The sequence below is a fragment of the Rhopilema esculentum genome, chromosome 20 (assembly GCF_057945365.1).
Source record: "Rhopilema esculentum isolate cy_ngs chromosome 20, ASM5794536v1, whole genome shotgun sequence".
Lineage (NCBI taxonomy): Eukaryota > Metazoa > Cnidaria > Scyphozoa > Rhizostomeae > Rhizostomatidae > Rhopilema > Rhopilema esculentum.
In genome coordinates, this window is record NC_142834.1 from 5606963 (window position 1) to 5626964 (window position 20002).

The 20002-nt window shown below is 31.1% G+C and overlaps 1 protein-coding gene across 6 annotated transcripts in view; it reads right to left on the minus strand.

Annotated features, from left to right (window-relative positions):
- LOC135687879 (uncharacterized) overlaps positions 1–20002 on the minus strand; it is a 79032-nt gene that overhangs the window by 13687 nt on the left and 45343 nt on the right. For 2 of the 6 annotated variants that reach the window (XR_016144998.1, XR_016144996.1), the window contains 4 exons: positions 8502–8611; positions 5353–6733; positions 2897–2973; positions 939–1060 (listed from right to left, as the gene is read on the minus strand). Coding sequence is in view for 3 of the 6 variants with exons in the window: in XM_089114321.1 (XP_088970447.1) it covers positions 6554–6733 (180 nt within the window). In the remaining 3 variants the exon portion in view is untranslated. Of the gene's footprint in view, positions 1–937; positions 1061–2896; positions 2974–5352; positions 6734–8501; positions 8612–20002 lie in introns of those variants that run through there. The other 4 variants (XM_089114321.1, XM_089114319.1, XR_016144997.1 and 1 more) reach the window with 3 other exon arrangements.

Below are 20002 nucleotides of genomic sequence, written 5' to 3' on the forward strand. Positions count from 1 at the left end.
AATTTACAGGCTTAAAATAAAAACAACGAAGGATCTTAGGGAAACTTTAAAGAAAAGCTCCCTACAGGAACAAAGTAATAAAAATTGACATACAGTCAAAAAAAGAGAACGAAGGATTTTAGAGAAACTCTAAAGCAAAGCTCCGTACAGGAACGTAGCTTGAAAAATTGGCAGGCAGTAAAATAAAGAGAACGAAGGATTTTAGAGAAACTCTAACGGAAAGCTCCCTACAGCAACGTAGCAATAAAATTGACAGGCAATGAAATAAAGAGAACGAAGGATTTTAGAGAAATTTCAAAGCAAAACTCCATATAGGAACATAGCAATAAAAATTGACAGGCAGTAAAATAACGAGAAAGAAGGATTTTAGAGAAACTCGAACGGAAACCTCCCTACAGCAACGTAGCAATAAAATTGACAGGCAATAAAACAAAAACAACAAAGGCTTTTAGGGAAACACTAACGCAAAGCTCTCTACAGCAACTAGGCAATAAAAATTGACATGTTGGCTTTTTGAGAAACTCAAAAGCAGAGTAAGTTATAGTAAGTGATAAACGAAAGTTAATACGCAAGGAAATAAAAATAAAAGTGGTTTTTAGAGAAGCTTTTCAAAAGAGCTACCAGCAGTAAGTTAGAAAGAGAAATTCGTGCGGAAGGAAACAAAAATATAGAAGGTTTTTAGAGAATTATTTTTACAAAGCTAACAACAGTGAGAAACTTTTCATCAAAAGTAACGTATAGTAAGTCATGAATAGAATTTAATTCTCAAGGAAAAAATACATTTTGAAATATAATGGTAATTTGAAAAAAAAATTTTCCTTAGAAAGTATAAGGTTGACACTTCAGAATTAAAGGTCTGCACTTCAGAATAAAAGCACAAGGATCCATGCAATTTAAGTTTGTAAGTTTGGAATTTGAAGGAAAGGGAACCGACATACCTGCAAAAGTCATACAAGTTCTTATGAAGGTTTTAGTCCAGATCCCATTCATATCCAATTTCTAGGTGTTCAAAGCATCAACTGGCTATATTGATGGAGCTTTGAAGAGGAATTTGTCAGCCCTAGGATTTGACCAAAAAGTAACATTGTGAGTAGTTGAAAAAATATTTCAATAAAGTTTAAGAAAATGAAAGTTTCTGGAATTTTGTCCAAAAGAACAGAGTCCAGAGCTAAAAGCAAGACCTAAAAAACAGAAGAAAACCAACCAAACTGTTTATCAGTAAAGGAGATCTGGAGAACGTTATCGAGAAAGTCTGAAATTAAAAAGTCGTTTCAATCAAAGTATCGAAATCATAGATGGCTTTTTCATTGTTAACATTTTTTCAACGTTCTAAAAAAGCAACAAAATTTTGTTTTCAAAACTGAATTGCCAAAAAATTGACATTGGTTTTCCTAATGAAGGGTAGTATCGTTGCTAAGAGGATATCTTCAAAAGTAGCATCAGTGAAGGTAATGTCACAGTAGTTAAAAGTAATATATAATGATTTACATTAGACTTTGATTGGCATCACATTGCAGGCTTAGATTGCAAGAATTTGGATAAATTAAACAAGTGAGGATATTGTCCTAAATTCTTCCTAAACTTTCAATATTTTAGTCATAGCCTTAAAATCCACAAAACAATATGCAGCTGTGTCCTACATCAAGCTACTTATGAAACAGACCAGAAGTGAGGGAGCCAAAATAAGAAATCCACACAGACACGCCCTTTATTAAAGGTTACACCCAAAAATGATGTAAAGAATTAGTTGCTACATTATCTGCAGACGGAAGGAAAGTTTTGTAATGCATTCATTCCGGGGGACAATGCATAAATATTAATAACATTATTTTATGGGAAAAGAATCTTTATTATTGAAATTAAATTAATGGCAATCTCGGCCTAAATATCTATAAAAAAGGAAAATGTTTGTGAGGAATTCAAAACTGTCTACTCTTGATTTGAAATTATATAACAGTAGAAGAAAGTGGTAACTTTGTGGTTTCGTTTGGGGATGTCAGGGACTTTTATCCTGCCAAAAATTATAACTATTTAATGAACATTGATTCAGAGGAACATTTGAATTACGAATGAAGCAAAAAATTAAAAACAATGGGCAGCAAGGGATTGATGAAGGGAGGGGATTCAGGGGCTTGCCCTTAAAAAAAATTTAAGGACCAAGCCCTCTGAATTGTACAAAAACATAACTACAACAAGAGTGAATATAAAGTCATTATTCTCATTTCGGCTGGAAAAATTCCTTGGACCATTATGCTCTAACGAATCACTGCTGACATAGGCTCTGATATTAAAAGATTAATTTAATCACAGATAATCTGGTTTCCATCTTTGCTATGCTTTAAAGAGCAAAATCTTCTCAAGGCTAAGTATACAAAGGAAAATTACAGAACATTTTGGCAAAATACATTCAGTTAAAAGATGAATTTATGAAATCTTTGTGGCACAAAAGAAAAGGAGGTTTTCCAAACAGAATATTAACATTCTTTTAGGAACAGTGACTAAATTCAGAGCATTAATTAAGCAAGATTTAAAACAATATAGAAATATAAAAATGATATTGATGTCCTTAGATTGCAAAATCTTTTTGAAGACAGCAAGGAATGGTAAGTGTGAATTGCAAAGCATCTGATTGCTTGCAGGAGTGCAAGGAGGACTGTTTCTATCATCAATATGGCATTTATTTAATGAAAATTATATTCAGCTTTGGTGGAAACAACATATGATACACTGGAAAAAGCCTTATTTGTTGGTAGCTCTTTTAGTTTGCTTCACATTTTAAAATACTTTTTAAAATACTTGATTTGAAAGAAAGATTACATTAGATGAAAGATACATCAGATTTGAAAGATCCATTAAATTATATTTTTTGGCAAAATTCTATATCATAATTAACTACCTGGCTTTTGGTTCCAAAGTTTTCCCATCAAGACAAAATACCACAGAAATCAAAGCAGGATGCAAATATCCATGACTCTACATAAAACAAATTTAGACATGAATTTATATATCATGTAGATCATCAAAATTTAAGTATATAGTCTTTCACAAACTGGCATTGATTTTTTTTAGTTTCAATGCTGTGTTTAAAAATCTTATATCAAAACTTTTAACCATTCTGTTGGGGTCTTGGAATATTTGCTCAATAATTTCTTGTAATGGTTATCAACCTTTACATTTAAAGGCTGATTCACTTTTACATTCATATCCAAATAAAATTTTCATTTACTTAAGTATGTATAATTAGAAAATTGTTGTGTTTTTTTCTTACAAAAGAAAAATGAGATAGTGACTTTTGAAATCATCTTACATTGAGCTGCAATCCTTCAGAGCAGATTAAATGCTGGTCAAATGAAATTCTATCAGAGCTTTTTTGATGAGAGATGTTAAAGAATTTGAAATCATTAAGGGTTCTTATTTTCTTTCAATTTTATTAATCAAATTTAGGTGTAAAGTTATGCTATTAAGCCTTAATTTGCTGTTTTGATGCCTTTGGGAATAATGGTGAAGTTGTAGTTGGGTTTTCTTGGGTGAAAGTTGTTACAGAGAGTGTAAGCAAGTGTTTTGGATAGGGCTTCTTGTTTTTTTAGTATGCTCTTGCCAGGCTGTTCTCTTCTCCTGTCCCTCTCTCCCCTTCTGGTTTAAAGTAAAGTTTGTTTCTTCAAATCCTCTTTAATTTTACCTCATAGGGGTTTGGGCTTATTCACATAACAGGATTCAATTAACAGATTATTATGATTTCATTAAGGGTAGACTTGGCTCTTTAAGTTTTGTTTCTGTTCCCCTCTAATACTTTATGCAACTAAGGTAGGATGGTGCATCAGCTCCCTGGTGGGGATAAGCTGCCTTGTTACTTGAATCAATCAAGTTATATCTATAACTGCGGATCATCTCTGGCCCACAGCAAAATGTCATCCTGCCTGCCGAAAACATTTTACCTCAAAAATATTTTTTGCCAACATTTTCAAAATTTTGAATTCAATTTATGTTTGGTTTTCCTTTGTCCCCTCTGATATATTTTTTTTCTCTGTAATAAATTTTAAATGCGTTCCATGGACAGTTATTAGTCCAAAAGGGAATAACAAAATAGGAAATGCCTTGTTTCCTTTTTCATATCTACAGATGAAACTATGGGACCTAGTCAAGAATATGCCTTGAATTTTCTCTCGTTAAAATCTAACTGAGGTGTTGTTTCTGGCCATTCCTAGATTAATATAGCCTAAAATTTTTCTTGCCGCCAACCATGGTGGTGGCCTTGACTAAATACATCCACAAACATAAGATTTTGGCCTTTCTTTAAAATACGCTGTGCAGTCCCTTGACCTGACTTCAGGCACTTCAAATCGACCCAACAAGAGACTAACGACGATGAACGTTCTAGCCTAAAAATAGAATAGAACGATTTCCTGACTCAGCCTGGTACAAGAAACATAAAGTTACAGACCTTTGTGAAAATTATTTTTTGGGTTTATGCGAAGGTAGATAAGATAGGCAGGCACGAAATAAAAGGGCTGTCTATTTTAACACTAACTTAGCCTGGTAAAAATAAGATCTGAGTTTCATTTTGAGCAGCCTACACAAGGTATGTAAAAGTTGAAAACCAACTGGCCCCCGAAGAAATTCTATATGTTTTTCTGGCCCGGCATTTAAAATAATTAAGAATCTCTGGTCTAGGGCTTTATATGTGATTATTGATAGATTTTTATCAAGGCACCAACAGCCAAATGCGGAAGTGAAGGCTCAACACCTGATTTGAAGAATGGTAAAAATCGATTAAGAACCTAAGATAACAAAGTGATAGAAACTTCCACTAGAAAATAGCCCTTCTTGTTGCTTAAAGTCTATTCAACACTCTATAACACGCAAAACAAAATGATTCTAAACGCCACAAACAACAGACAAGAACAAACACAAAACATCACCGAGCATAAAAGTGTGACATGCCAATGGAAGTGTCTTCTGAAGTAAATAATATTTTTAAATTCAAAGAATTCCTTTTTTATTGTTTTCAACCTGAGAAATTAATCTCTTTACGAGTTTTTTACTCAAAAGAGTTTTAATAATTTTGAAAAACAAATCTGAGAGATTGCAATCAAGAGCCCTATATGACACATCGATCAATATTTGCCACTCTCTAGAGAGTGGCAACTTGGGTTGGTGACTTCATGGCATAGCACCCACGAACAACATCCTATGAAATAATCCCAATTCTCTTTTTCTCTAGTTATTGCATGCAATGTAATTTTAGAACATAACTTACAGAAAAGACGGCGCTAAAAACACCACAGGGATTGATCAGAAGCTGGCCTAACATCATATGGCGTTTATAAAATAACAGTAGCAACATAGACATACCTTCGGCCTTTAACTGTTCAGCATTACAATATATTTATCTAACATCTTGTCGCATAGTAAATATAAATTTTCTTGGAATAACTATAACACGTGAGCCGCTTATGACGAAAACAACTTTCTTCGAAGCCATGTTTTTAATCACACGAAAGGCGAATAGCATTCTGGGTAGTAAAGCTCCTTCGTCGATACGTGTTGACAAAAGAAAATATCTTTACTGTTTTCAAACAACTGCTTTTTGGTCATATGGAAAATCAGAGGCACTAATTATATTTTAAAGAAAAAGCTAGCTAAAATGGCAAAGAAAACGACGAAATTTATTACGGACGCAAAAATTGACAATACTAAAAAAAATATAGAAGAAGAATCCATGTTGACAAAGAACTGCCTTAAGTTAAATTGTTGGGGAAGAATAAATTTGATGTAGCTGTAACTATCTAAAATTTGTTAGAAAATACCAGTGAAAGAAATTTTGATAAAATGAGATATCAAAAGTAGCCAAGGCATAAAAGTTGCGAAGGAATCACTCAAGGATGACGTCAGACCTCGCTCGTCAGACTCATATTTTTCTCTCGCATTCGCTAATACAGATGAAATTTATACATATATAAAGTACGGATTAACTGTATACCATCTACTTAATGGATGAAAAGTCTACCTGCAGGATGTAATTCTTGTAAATCATTACGAGGACCATAAAAACCTGTGTATAATCCACACTTGTTTAATCATTGTAGTTTTTATTTTCTATGGAGTAGCCCCAACTCAATCCTTTGTTTTCCTTTAAGCAAAATGATCTAGTGAAAGAACAAGGGGAAGACTAGCCCATTGAACGATGAAAACGTTATCGCATCGCCGGGTGTTGCAAGGGGCATTCATCTTGTTATTTAGAGAATTGAAAATTTTTGGCATTTGAAAAAGGAAACTGGTTTCCCGGATCTAGAAAAAATCTGGAAAATATAACGTTCGGCTGATCGATAATTTAGAAACACTGGGTTTCTTTTCCGTTTATTTTGCCTACAAATCTTATTTTCTTGATTAATTACATACTTCTCCATGGGTATTATCTAAAGCTGATACTAAATATACTCGGTGAAGGTTATAGGCAGGTTTTGAGATTTACATTAAAGATTGTAAAATACCCAATTTTAATGTTTTATAGAATTAAATCGGAAGTAAATAGCTAATAATAGTATATATAATTCTACGAGCTGTTGTCTTGCTCTGCATTGTTTTCCGAATAATTCAGTGCTATTTCGTATACCTTATCGTAGTTACTAACAAAATGCACTTCTAAGTTTTGTTTTATGAAACTTTGCAAGTCGTCATAGTCTTTTTTGTTGCCTTCTGGTAAAATGACTGTTGATATATTTGCACGTTTTGCCTGAAAGAAAAAAATTATCAAGGTTCATAATTAATGAGTCATTGTGTTTAAATGTTGTGTGATCAAAAAATTTGTTTGTCTATAAGGATATTAAGCATAAAGAAAGGGAGGCCTGTGAAATCCTTTAGAATAGAATAAGATCTTATTTGTAAATAATGAAAGAGTGCTCTCTTGTCTGTATGCATAGATCAACACAGACATGATATTTTGCTAGCTATTTATGAGTGAAATATTTACCATTTGGGAAACTAATATGTTGATATATTGAATAACTTCGTGAAAAGAAAATGTCAAAAGAGAGTTTGTTATCTTTCTGGTAGAATAATTGACGAATAAAATGTCAAACAAGAAGGATATATCCAAATGTTCTTTTATCATTGTTTTATAACATTATTTGATGTAGCACTACAGCCTTTCTGTGAAACAATCATTTCGCTATATTTATATATTTCATTTCCAAAATGGCTTTGAAAAAGACAAACTTTTGAAACATGTTTCTGAAGCTTTTCGTCTGACACTCTTCAGAGTATACAACGTCAGAACATAAATCGAAAACTATCTTATTTTATTTTCATTTTTAGTTTTTATGCCAATAACTTCCAGTGAAATGTAAGCTAGTACTCTAACTATTGAAGAAGTAAGTTTGTTAGTGGCTTATTGTACCCAACGAAAAGAGTGCGTTTGGAGCAGAATTTAAATGTGTTGTGCTCTTCTAACAAGATTGGGAATAAAACTAAGAAAGAACAATAATTTTCTCTAATCGTAGTGAATGCTTTTACAGTTTCGATGATCAGTTCATTAAACCTCTGGCTTCTCTAGAGCACGTGTGTCTCTAAAACTCAGACTGTGGAAAAACTACAATAGTTGAGATCCAACAAAACTCAAGTCAAACACCTCTTTATGGTTCTAAGCCTCCCTTACTAGATCGATTAATGTTTACTTTAGGAGTGGGGTAAACGATCTGTCGAAATTGTGACAGGGTATAATGAACTTATAAGACGACAATGCACTTAATCAGCCATATATTCAACAATATATTTGCACTCACGCACAACAGCTAATATTTCTATTTTGTTTACATTCGCTTTGTAGCCTGGCTTGTCTATTTGCTATGTTTTAGCTAATCCCCTTTATTGAGCTGTTGTATTAAAGTTGTGTAATAGTTTAAATGTTAATTCGTGTTTTGGACAATTATAAACAATCTGTCCTAACTTTTTGCATCTGCAAACATTGAAGTGAGAAATTGTATATATTGTACATCAAATATATATATATATATATATATCTAAAATATTTATAATCTAAAACAAATCATTAGTAAAAGAACCAACAACGCTCTTACTGAACCAGTATATCGTTCCAAGAGTTGAAATCATATGTTCTAAAGAGAAAGAAGCCCCCCTCCTTATCTAAGAGAAGATATGGTGAAGGGACTCTATAGCCTCGCCAAAACAAGAATTTGTAGAGATGGGACTAGTCTTCCAAGATTAGTGTTTTAACATCTTCCTTAAAAACATTTAAAAATTGGTACCTTTCCGATAGTGACAAAACTTTCATTCATTATTTGGATAGCTGTGTAATTGGAATGTGAATTCAACAGCTACAATTTATTTAGACTCTTGTAACCACAGAAAAACTCAATTTTTTAAAAATTTATCATTATCTTATATTTCTGTCACATAAATGAGTTACTAGGTATTAATTTTATAGATTCTAGTATAAAGATAAGTAGATGTTAATTTTGGTACTCGTCAAATATTTTTCATACCTGTTTAGTAGGTCAAAAAGTACGCAGTTTCTTTGAATGAAAAACTTTTTGACCCACAAGCTTGAACTTTAATGATATTGTCTAATGCCATCGTTAAATGCAATCGATCGCTACAAATTAGAAAGATTTTTAACGTATTTCAATTTTGACATATCTTTTTGTCAGTTTCAATTCTCAACCTCACGGCAAGATATGCTGTTGTCAGACATCTGCCTTTTGAAATTTCTTTCAATGTATGCGGTAGCTGGGTCTCTTTCAAATCTTTACTAAGACCGAAAATCTTATACTGATTTTCAAGATTTGATAAGGAGTTTCAAGAGAAAATAATCAAGGATTAATTCAACGAAAAGAGGACAGGGGGAGAACTACAAATAATGCTCTAAAGTATTAAAGAGAAAAAAGGAAAAATAAAAAGATTTAATGGATTGAAAGAAGGAGTTTCAAGTGAGGATTATCAAGGATTAATTTAACGAAAAGAGGACGGGGGCAGCACAACAAATAATGCTCTAAAGTATCAAAGAGAAAAAAAGAAAAATAAAAAGATTTAATGGATTTAAAGAAGGAGTTTTAAGTGAGGATTATCAAGGATTAATTTAACGAAAAGAGGACGGGGGCAGCACAACAAATAATGCTCTAAAGTATCAAAGAGAAAAAAAGAAAAATAAAAAGATTTAATGGATTTAAAGAAGGAGTTTCAAGTGGGGATTATCAAGGATTAATTTAACGAAAAGAGGACAGGGGAAGAACAACAAATAATGCTCTAAAGTATCAAAGAGAAAAAAAGAAAAAAAAAAAAAATTTAAAGGATTGAAAAAAGGAGTTTTAAGTGAGGATTATCAAGGATTAATTTAACGAAAAGAAGACGGGAGCAGAACAAATAAATAATGCTCTAAAGTATTAAAGAGGAAAAAATAAAAATAAAAAGAGTTAATGGATTGAAAGAAGGAGTTTTAAGTGAGGATTATCAAGGATTAATTTAACGAAAAGAGGACGGGGGCAGCACAACAAATAATGCTCTAAAGTATTAAAGAGAAAAAAAGAAAAATAAAAAGATTGAATGGATTTAAAGAAGGAGTTTCAAGTGAGGATTATCAAGGATTAATTTAACGAAAAGAGGACGGGGGCAGCACAACAAATAATGCTCTAAAGTATTGAAGAGAAGAAAAGAAAAATAAAAAGATTGAATGGATTTTCAAGTGTAAGAAGGAGTTTCAAGTGAGGATTATCAAGGATTAATTTAACGAAAAGAGGACGGGGGCAGAACAACAAATAATGCTCTAAAGTATCAAAAAGAAAAAAAGAAAAATAAAAAGATTTAAAGGATTGAAAGAAGGAGTTTCAAGTGAGGAGTATGAAGGATTAATTCAACGAAAAGAGGACGGGGGCAGAACAAAAAAAAATGCTCTAAAGTATCAAAGAGAAAAAAAGAAAATAAAAAGATTTAATGGATTGAAAGAGGGAGTTTCAAGTGAGGATTATCAAGGATTAATCTAACGAAAAAGGGACAGGGGCAGCACAACAAATAATGCTCTAAAGTATTAAAGAGAAAAAAGAAAAATAAAAAGATTTAAAGGATTGAAAGAAGGAGTTTTAAGTGAGGATTATCAAGGATTAATTTAACGAAAAGAGGACGGGGGCAGAACAACAAATAATGCTCTAAAGTATTGAAGAGAAAAAAAGAAAAAAAAGATTTAATGGATTGAAAAAAGGGAGTTTCAAGTGAGGATTATCAAGGATTAATTTAACGAAAAGAGGACGGGGCAGAACAACAAATAATGCTCTAAAGTATCAAAGAGAAAAAAAGAAAAATAAAAAGATTTAATGGATTTAAAGAAGGAGTTTTAAGTGAGGATTATCAAGGATTAATTTAACGAAAAGAGGACGGGGGCAGCACAACAAATAATGCTCTAAAGTATCAAAGAGAAAAAAAGAAAAAAAAGATTTAATGGATTGAAAAAAGGGAGTTTCAAGTGAGGATTATCAAGGATTAATTTAACGAAAAGAGGACGGGGCAGAACAACAAATAATGCTCTAAAGTATCAAAGAGAAAAAAAGAAAAATAAAAAGATTTAATGGATTTAAAGAAGGAGTTTTAAGTGAGGATTATCAAGGATTAATTTAACGAAAAGAGGACGGGGGCAGCACAACAAATAATGCTCTAAAGTATCAAAGAGAAAAAAAGAAAAATAAAAAGATTTAATGGATTTAAAGAAGGAGTTTCAAGTGGGGATTATCAAGGATTAATTTAACGAAAAGAGGACAGGGGAAGAACAACAAATAATGCTCTAAAGTATCAAAGAGAAAAAAAGAAAAAAAAGATTTAATGGATTGAAAAAAGGGAGTTTCAAGTGAGGATTATCAAGGATTAATTTAACGAAAAGAGGACGGGGCAGAACAACAAATAATGCTCTAAAGTATCAAAGAGAAAAAAAGAAAAAAAAGATTTAATGGATTGAAAAAAGGGAGTTTCAAGTGAGGATTATCAAGGATTAATTTAACGAAAAGAGGACGGGGCAGAACAACAAATAATGCTCTAAAGTATCAAAGAGAAAAAAAGAAAAATAAAAAGATTTAATGGATTTAAAGAAGGAGTTTTAAGTGAGGATTATCAAGGATTAATTTAACGAAAAGAGGACGGGGGCAGCACAACAAATAATGCTCTAAAGTATCAAAGAGAAAAAAAGAAAAATAAAAAGATTTAATGGATTTAAAGAAGGAGTTTCAAGTGGGGATTATCAAGGATTAATTTAACGAAAAGAGGACAGGGGAAGAACAACAAATAATGCTCTAAAGTATCAAAGAGAAAAAAAGAAAAAAAAATTTAAAGGATTGAAAGAAGGAGTTTTAAGTGAGGATTATCAAGGATTAATTTAACGAAAAGAAGACGGGAGCAGAACAAATAAATAATGCTCTAAAGTATTAAAGAGGAAAAAATAAAAATAAAAAGAGTTAATGGATTGAAAGAAGGAGTTTTAAGTGAGGATTATCAAGGATTAATTTAACGAAAAGAGGACGGGGGCAGCACAACAAATAATGCTCTAAAGTATTAAAGAGAAAAAAAGAAAAATAAAAAGATTTAATGGATTTAAAGAAGGAGTTTTAAGTGAGGATTATCAAGGATTAATTTAACGAAAAGAGGACGGGGGCAGCACAACAAATAATGCTCTAAAGTATCAAAGAGAAAAAAAGAAAAATAAAAAGATTTAATGGATTTAAAGAAGGAGTTTCAAGTGGGGATTATCAAGGATTAATTTAACGAAAAGAGGACAGGGGAAGAACAACAAATAATGCTCTAAAGTATCAAAGAGAAAAAAAGAAAAAAAAAAAAAATTTAAAGGATTGAAAGAAGGAGTTTTAAGTGAGGATTATCAAGGATTAATTTAACGAAAAGAAGACGGGAGCAGAACAAATAAATAATGCTCTAAAGTATTAAAGAGGAAAAAATAAAAATAAAAAGAGTTAATGGATTGAAAGAAGGAGTTTTAAGTGAGGATTATCAAGGATTAATTTAACGAAAAGAGGACGGGGGCAGCACAACAAATAATGCTCTAAAGTATTAAAGAGAAAAAAAGAAAAATAAAAAGATTGAATGGATTTAAAGAAGGAGTTTCAAGTGAGGATTATCAAGGATTAATTTAACGAAAAGAGGACGGGGGCAGCACAACAAATAATGCTCTAAAGTATTGAAGAGAAGAAAAGAAAAATAAAAAGATTGAATGGATTTTCAAGTGTAAGAAGGAGTTTCAAGTGAGGATTATCAAGGATTAATTTAACGAAAAGAGGACGGGGGCAGAACAACAAATAATGCTCTAAAGTATCAAAAAGAAAAAAAGAAAAATAAAAAGATTTAAAGGATTGAAAGAAGGAGTTTCAAGTGAGGAGTATGAAGGATTAATTCAACGAAAAGAGGACGGGGGCAGAACAAAAAAAAATGCTCTAAAGTATCAAAGAGAAAAAAAGAAAATAAAAAGATTTAATGGATTGAAAGAGGGAGTTTCAAGTGAGGATTATCAAGGATTAATCTAACGAAAAAGGGACAGGGGCAGCACAACAAATAATGCTCTAAAGTATCAAAGAGAAAAAAAGAAAAATAAAAAGATTGAATGGATTGAAAGAAGGAGTTTCAAGTGAGGATTATCAAGGATTAATTTAACGAAAAGAGGACAGGGGCAGAACAACCAATAATGCTCTAAAGTATCAAAGAGAAAAAAAGAAATATAAAAAGATTTAATGGATTTAAAGAAGGAGTTTCAAGTGAGGATTATCAAGGACTAATTTAACGAAAAGAGGACGGGGGCAGAACAACAAATATTGCTCTAAAGTATCAAAGAGAAAAAAAGAAAAATAAAAAGATTCAATGGATTTAAAGAAGGAGTTTCAAGTGAGGATTATCAAGGATTAATTTAACGAAAAGAGGACAGGGGCAGAACAACAAATAATGCTCTAAAGTATCAAAGAGAAAAAAAGAAAAATAAAAAGATTTAACGAAGGATTCATTTAACGAAAAGAGGAAAGGGGCAGAACAACAACTAATGCTCTAAAGTATCAAAGAGAAAAAAAAAAAAAAAAAGATTTAATGGATTTAAAGAGGGAGTTTTAAGTGAGGATTATCAAGGATTAATTTAACGAAAAGAGGACAGGGGCAGCACAACAAATAATGCTCTAAAGTATCAAAGAGAAAAAAAGAAAAATAAAAAGATTGAATGGATTAAAAGAAGAAGTTTTAAGTGAGGATTATCAAGGATTAATTTAACGAAAAGAGGACGGGGGCAGAACAACAAATAATGCTCTAAAGTATTAAAGAGAAAAAAAGAGCAAAAAGATTTAATGGATTGAAAGAAGGAGTTTTAAGTGAGGATTATCAAGGATTAATTTAACGATATGAGGACAGGGGCAGAACAACAAATAATGCTCTAAAGTATTAGAGAGAAAAAAAGAAAAAAAAAGATTTAATGGATTGAAAGAAGGAGTTTCAAGTGAGGATTATCAAGGATTAATTTAACGAAATGAGGACAGGGGCAGAACAACAAATAATGCTCTAAAGTATTAGAGAGAAAAAAAGAAAAAAAAAGATTTAATGGATTTAAAGAAGGAGTTTCAAGTGAGGATTATCAAGGATTAATTTAACAAAAAGAGGACAGGGGCAGAACAACAAATAATGCTCTAAAGTATCAAAGAGAAAAAAAGAAAAATAAAAAGATTCAACGAAGGATTAATTTAACGAAAAGAGGAAAGGGGCAGAACAACAAATAATGCTCTAAAGTATCAAAGAGAAAAAAAGAAAAAAAAAGATTTAATGGATTGAAAGAGGGAGTTTTAAGTGAGGATTATCAAGGATTAATTTAACGAAAAGAGGACAGGGGCAGCACAACAAATAATGCTCTAAAGTATTAGAGAGAAAAAAAGAAAAAAAAAGATTTAACGAAGGATTAATTTAACGAAAAGAGGAAAGGGGAGAACAACAAATAATGTTCTAAAGTATCAAAGAGAAAAAAAGAAAAAAAAAGATTTAATGGATTTGAAGAAGGAGTTTCAAGTGAGGATTATCAAGGATTAATTTAACGAGAAGAGGACAGGGGCAGCACAACAAATAATGCTCTAAAGTATTAAAGAGAAAAAAAGAAAAAAAAAGATTTAATGGATTTAAAGAAGGAGTTTCAAGTGAGGATTATCAAGGATTAATTTAACGAAAAGTGGACGGGGGCAGAACAACAAATAATGCTCTAAAGTATTAAAGAGGAAAAAATAAAAATAAAAAGATTTAATGGATTGAAAGAAGGAGTTTTAAGTGAGGATTATCAAGGATTAATTTAACGAAAAGTGGACGGGGGCAGAACAAATAAATAATGCTCTAAAGTATTAAAGAGGAAAAAATAAAAATAAAAAGATTTAATGGATTGAAAGAAGGAGTTTTAAGTGAGGATTATCAAGGATTAATTTAACGAAAAGTGGACGGGGGCAGAACAAATAAAAGATGCTCTAAAGTATTAAAGAGGAAAAAATAAAAATAAAAAGATTTAATGGCTTGAAAGAAGGAGTTTCAAGTGAGGATTATCAAGGATTAATTTAACGAAAAGAGGACGGGGGCAGCACAACAAATAATGCTCTAAAGTATTAAAGAGAAAAAAAGAAAAATAAAAAAAATTGAATGGATTTAAAGAAGGAGTTTCAAGTGAGGATTATCAAGGATTAATTTAACGAAAAGAGGACGGGGGCAGCACAACAAATAATGCTCTAAAGTATTGAAGAGAAGAAAAGAAAAATAAAAAGATTGAATGGATTTTCAAGTGTAAGAAGGAGTTTCAAGTGAGGATTATCAAGGATTAATTTAACGAAAAGAGGACGGGGGCAGAACAACAAATAATGCTCTAAAGTATTAAAGAGAAAAAAAGAGCAAAAAGATTTAATGGATTGAAAGAAGGAGTTTTAAGTGAGGATTATCAAGGATTAATTTAACGATATGAGGACAGGGGCAGAACAACAAATAATGCTCTAAAGTATTAGAGAGAAAAAAAGAAAAAAAAAGATTTAATGGATTGAAAGAAGGAGTTTCAAGTGAGGATTATCAAGGATTAATTTAACGAAATGAGGACAGGGGCAGAACAACAAATAATGCTCTAAAGTATTAGAGAGAAAAAAAGAAAAAAAAAGATTTAATGGATTTAAAGAAGGAGTGTCAAGTGAGGATTATCAAGGATTAATTTAACAAAAAGAGGACAGGGGCAGAACAACAAATAATGCTCTAAAGTATCAAAGAGAAAAAAAGAAAAATAAAAAGATTTAACGAAGGATTAATTCAACGAAAAGAGGACATGTGCAGAACAACAAATAATGCTCTAAAGTATCAAAGAGAAAAAAAGAAAAAAAAAGATTTAATGGATTGAAAGAGGGAGTTTTAAGTGAGGATTATCAAGGATTAATTTAACGAAAAGAGGACAGGGGCAGCACAACAAATAATGCTCTAAAGTATTAGAGAGAAAAAAAGAAAAAAAAAGATTTAACAAAGGATTAATTTAACGAAAAGAGGAAAGGGGAGAACAACAAATAATGTTCTAAAGTATCAAAGAGAAAAAAAGAAAAAAAAAGATTTAATGGATTTGAAGAAGGAGTTTCAAGTGAGGATTATCAAGGATTAATTTAACGAGAAGAGGACAGGGGCAGCACAACAAATAATGCTCTAAAGTATTAAAGAGAAAAAAAGAAAAAAAAAGATTTAATGGATTTAAAGAAGGAGTTTCAAGTGAGGATTATCAAGGATTAATTTAACGAAAAGTGGACGGGGGCAGAACAACAAATAATGCTCTAAAGTATTAAAGAGGAAAAAATAAAAATAAAAAGATTTAATGGATTGAAAGAAGGAGTTTTAAGTGAGGATTATCAAGGATTAATTTAACGAAAAGTGGACGGGGGCAGAACAAATAAATAATGCTCTAAAGTATTAAAGAGGAAAAAATAAAAATAAAAAGATTTAATGGATTGAAAGAAGGAGTTTTAAGTGAGGATTATCAAGGATTAATTTAACGAAAAGTGGACGGGGGCAGAACAAATAAATAATGCTCTAAAGTATTAAAGAGGAAAAAATAAAAATAAAAAGATTTAATGGCTTGAAAGAAGGAGTTTCAAGTGAGGATTATCAAGGATTAATTTAACGAAAAGAGGACGGGGGCAGCACAACAAATAATGCTCTAAAGTATTAAAGAGAAAAAAAGAAAAATAAAAAGATTGAATGGATTTAAAGAAGGAGTTTCAAGTGAGGATTATCAAGGATTAATTTAACGAAAAGAGGACGGGGGCAGCACAACAAATAATGCTCTAAAGTATTGAAGAGAAGAAAAGAAAAATAAAAAGATTGAATGGATTTTCAAGTGTAAGAAGGAGTTTCAAGTGAGGATTATCAAGGATTAATTTAACGAAAAGAGGACGGGGGCAGAACAACAAATAATGCTCTAAAGTATCGAAGAGAAAAAAAGAAAAATAAAAAGATTTAAAGGATTGAAAAAAGGAGTTTCAAGTGAGGAGTATAAAGGATTAATTCAACGAAAAGAGGACGGGGGCAGAACAAAAAAAAATGCTCTAAAGTATCAAAGAGAAAAAAAGAAAATAAAAAGATTTAATGGATTGAAAGAGGGAGTTTCAAGTGAGGATTATCAAGGATTAATTTAACGAAAAGAGGACAGGGGCAGCACAACAAATAATGCTCTAAAGTATCAAAGAGAAAAAAAGAAAAATAAAAAGATTCAATGGATTTAAAGAAGGAGTTTTAAGTGAGGATTATCAAGGATTAATTTAACGAAAAGAGGACAGGGGCAGAACAACAAATAATGCTCTAAAGTATCAAAGAGAAAAAAAGAAAAATAAAAAGATTTAACGAAGGATTAATTTACCGAAAAGAGGAAAGGGGCAGAACAACAAATAATGCTCTAAAGTATCAAAGAGAAAAAAAGAAAAAAAAAGATTTAATGGATTTAAAGAGGGAGTTTTAAGTGAGGATTATCAAGGATTAATTTAACGAAAAGAGGACGGGGGCAGCACAACAAATAATGCTCTAAAGTATCAAAGAGAAAAAAAGAAAAATAAAAAGATTTAATGGATTTAAAGAAGGAGTTTCAAGTGGGGATTATCAAGGATTAATTTAACGAAAAGAGGACAGGGGCAGAACAACAAATAATGCTCTAAAGTATTAAAGAGAAAAAAAGAAAAAAAAGATTTAATGGATTGAAAGAAGGAGTTTCAAGTGAGGATTATCAAGGATTATTTTAACGAAAAGAGGACAGGGGCAGAACAACAAATAATGCTCTAAAGTATTAAAGAGAAAAAAAGAAAAATAAAAAGATTGAATGGATTTTAAGAAGGAGTTTCAAGTGAGGATTATCAAGGATTAATTTAACGAAAAGTGGACGGGGGCAGAACAAATAAATAATGCTCTAAAGTATTAAAGAGGAAAAAATAAAAATAAAAAGATATAATGGATTTAAAGAAGGAGTTTCAAGTGAGGATTATCAAGGATTAATTTAACGAAAAGAGGACGGGGGCAGAACAAATAAATAATGCTCTAAAGTATTAAAGAGGAAAAAATAAAAATAAAAAGATTTAATGGATTGAAAGAAGGAGTTTTAAGTGAGGATTATCAAGGATTAATTTAACGAAAAGTGGACGGGGGCAGAACAAATAAATAATGCTCTAAAGTATTAAAGAGGAAAAAATAAAAATAAAAAGATTTAATGGATTGAAAGAAGGAGTTTTAAGTGAGGATTATCAAGGATTAATTTAACGAAAAGTGGACGGGGGCAGAACAAATAAATAATGCTCTAAAGTATTAAAGAGGAAAAAATAAAAATAAAAAGATTTAATGGATTGAAAGAAGGAGTTTCAAGTGAGGATTATCAAGGATTAATTTAACGAAAAGAGGACGGGGGCAGCACAACAAATAATGCTCTAAAGTATCAAAGAGAAAAAAAGAAAAATAAAAAGATTGAATGGATTGAAAGAAGGAGTTTCAAGTGAGGATTATCAAGGATTAATTTAACGAAAAGAGGACGGGGGCAGCACAACAAATAATGCTCTAAAGTATTAAAGAGAAAAAAAGAAAAATAAAAAGATTGAATGGATTTAAAGAAGGAGTTTCAAGTGAGGATTATCAAGGATTAATTTAACGAAAAGTGGACGGGGGCAGAACAACAAATAATGCTCTAAAGTATTAAAGAGGAAAAAATAAAAATAAAAAGATTTAATGGCTTGAAAAAAGGAGTTTTAAGTAAGGATTATCAAGGATTAATTTAACGAAAAGTGGACGGGGGCAGAACAAATAAATAATGCTCTAAAGTATTAAAGAGGAAAAAATAAAAATAAAAAGATTTAATGGCTTGAAAGAAGGAGTTTCAAGTGAGGATTATCAAGGATTAATTTAACGAAAAGAGGACGGGGGCAGCACAACAAATAATGCTCTAAAGTATTAAAGAGAAGAAAAGAAAAATAAAAAGATTTAATGGCTTGAAAGAAGGAGTTTCAAGTGAGGATTATCAAGGATTAATTTAACGAAAAGAGGCCGGGTTAGCACAACAAATAATGCTCTAAAGTATTAAAGAGAAAAAAAGAAAAATAAAAAGATTGAATGGATTTAAAGAAGGAGTTTCAAGTGAGGATTATCAAGGATTAAGTTAACGAAAAGAGGACGGGGGCAGCACAACAAATAATGCTCTAAAGTATTGAAGAGAAGAAAAGAAAAATAAAAAGATTGAATGGATTTTCAAGTGTAAGAAGGAGTTTCAAGTGAGGATTATCAAGGATTAATTTAACGAAAAGAGGACGGGGGCAGAACAACAAATAATGCTCTAAAGTATCAAAAAGAAAAAAAGAAAAATAAAAAGATTTAAAGGATTGAAAGAAGGAGTTTCAAGTGAGGAGTATGAAGGATTAATTCAACGAAAAGAGGACGGGGGCAGAACAAAAAAAAAATGCTCTAAAGTATCAAAGAGAAAAAAAGAAAATAAAAAGATTTAATGGATTGAAAGAGGGAGTTTCAAGTGAGGATTATCAAAGATTAATTTAACGAAAAGAAGACGGGGGCAGAACAAATAAATAATGCTCTAAAGTATTAAAGAGGAAAAAATAAAAATAAAAAGAGTTAATGGATTGAAAGAAGGAGTTTTAAGTGAGGATTATCAAGGATTAATTTAACGAAAAGAGGACGGGGGCAGAACAAATAAATAATGCTCTAAAGTATCAAAAAGAAAAAAAGAAAAATAAAAAGATTGAATGGATTTTCAAGTGTAAGAAGGAGTTTCAAGTGAGGATTATCAAGGATTAATTTAACGAAAAGAGGACGGGGGCAGAACAACAAATAATGCTCTAAAGTATCAAAAAGAAAAAAAGAAAAATAAAAAGATTTAAAGGATTGAAAGAAGGAGTTTCAAGTGAGGAGTATGAAGGATTAATTCAACGAAAAGAGGACGGGGGCAGAACAAAAAAAAATGCTCTAAAGTATCAAAGAGAAAAAAAGAAAATAAAAAGATTTAATGGATTGAAAGAGGGAGTTTTAAGTGAGGATTATCAAGGATTAATTTAACGAAAAGAGGACAGGGGCAGCACAACAAATAATGCTCTAAAGTATCAAAGAGAAAAAAAGAAAAATAAAGATTTAATGGATTGAAAGAGGGAGTTTTAAGTGAGGATTATCAAGGATTAATTTAACGAAAAGAGGACAGGGGCAGCACAACAAATAATGCTCTAAAGTATCAAAGAGAAAAAAAGAAAAAAAAAGATTTAATGGATTGAAAGAGGGAGTTTTAAGTGAGGATTATCAAGGATTAATTTAACGAAAAGAGGACAGGGGCAGCACAACAAATAATGCTCTAAAGTATTAGAGAGAAAAAAAGAAAAAAAAAGATTTAACGAAGGATTAATTTAACGAAAAGAGGAAAGGGGAGAACAACAAATAATGTTCTAAAGTATCAAAGAGAAAAAAAGAAAAAAAAAGATTTAATGGATTTGAAGAATGAGTT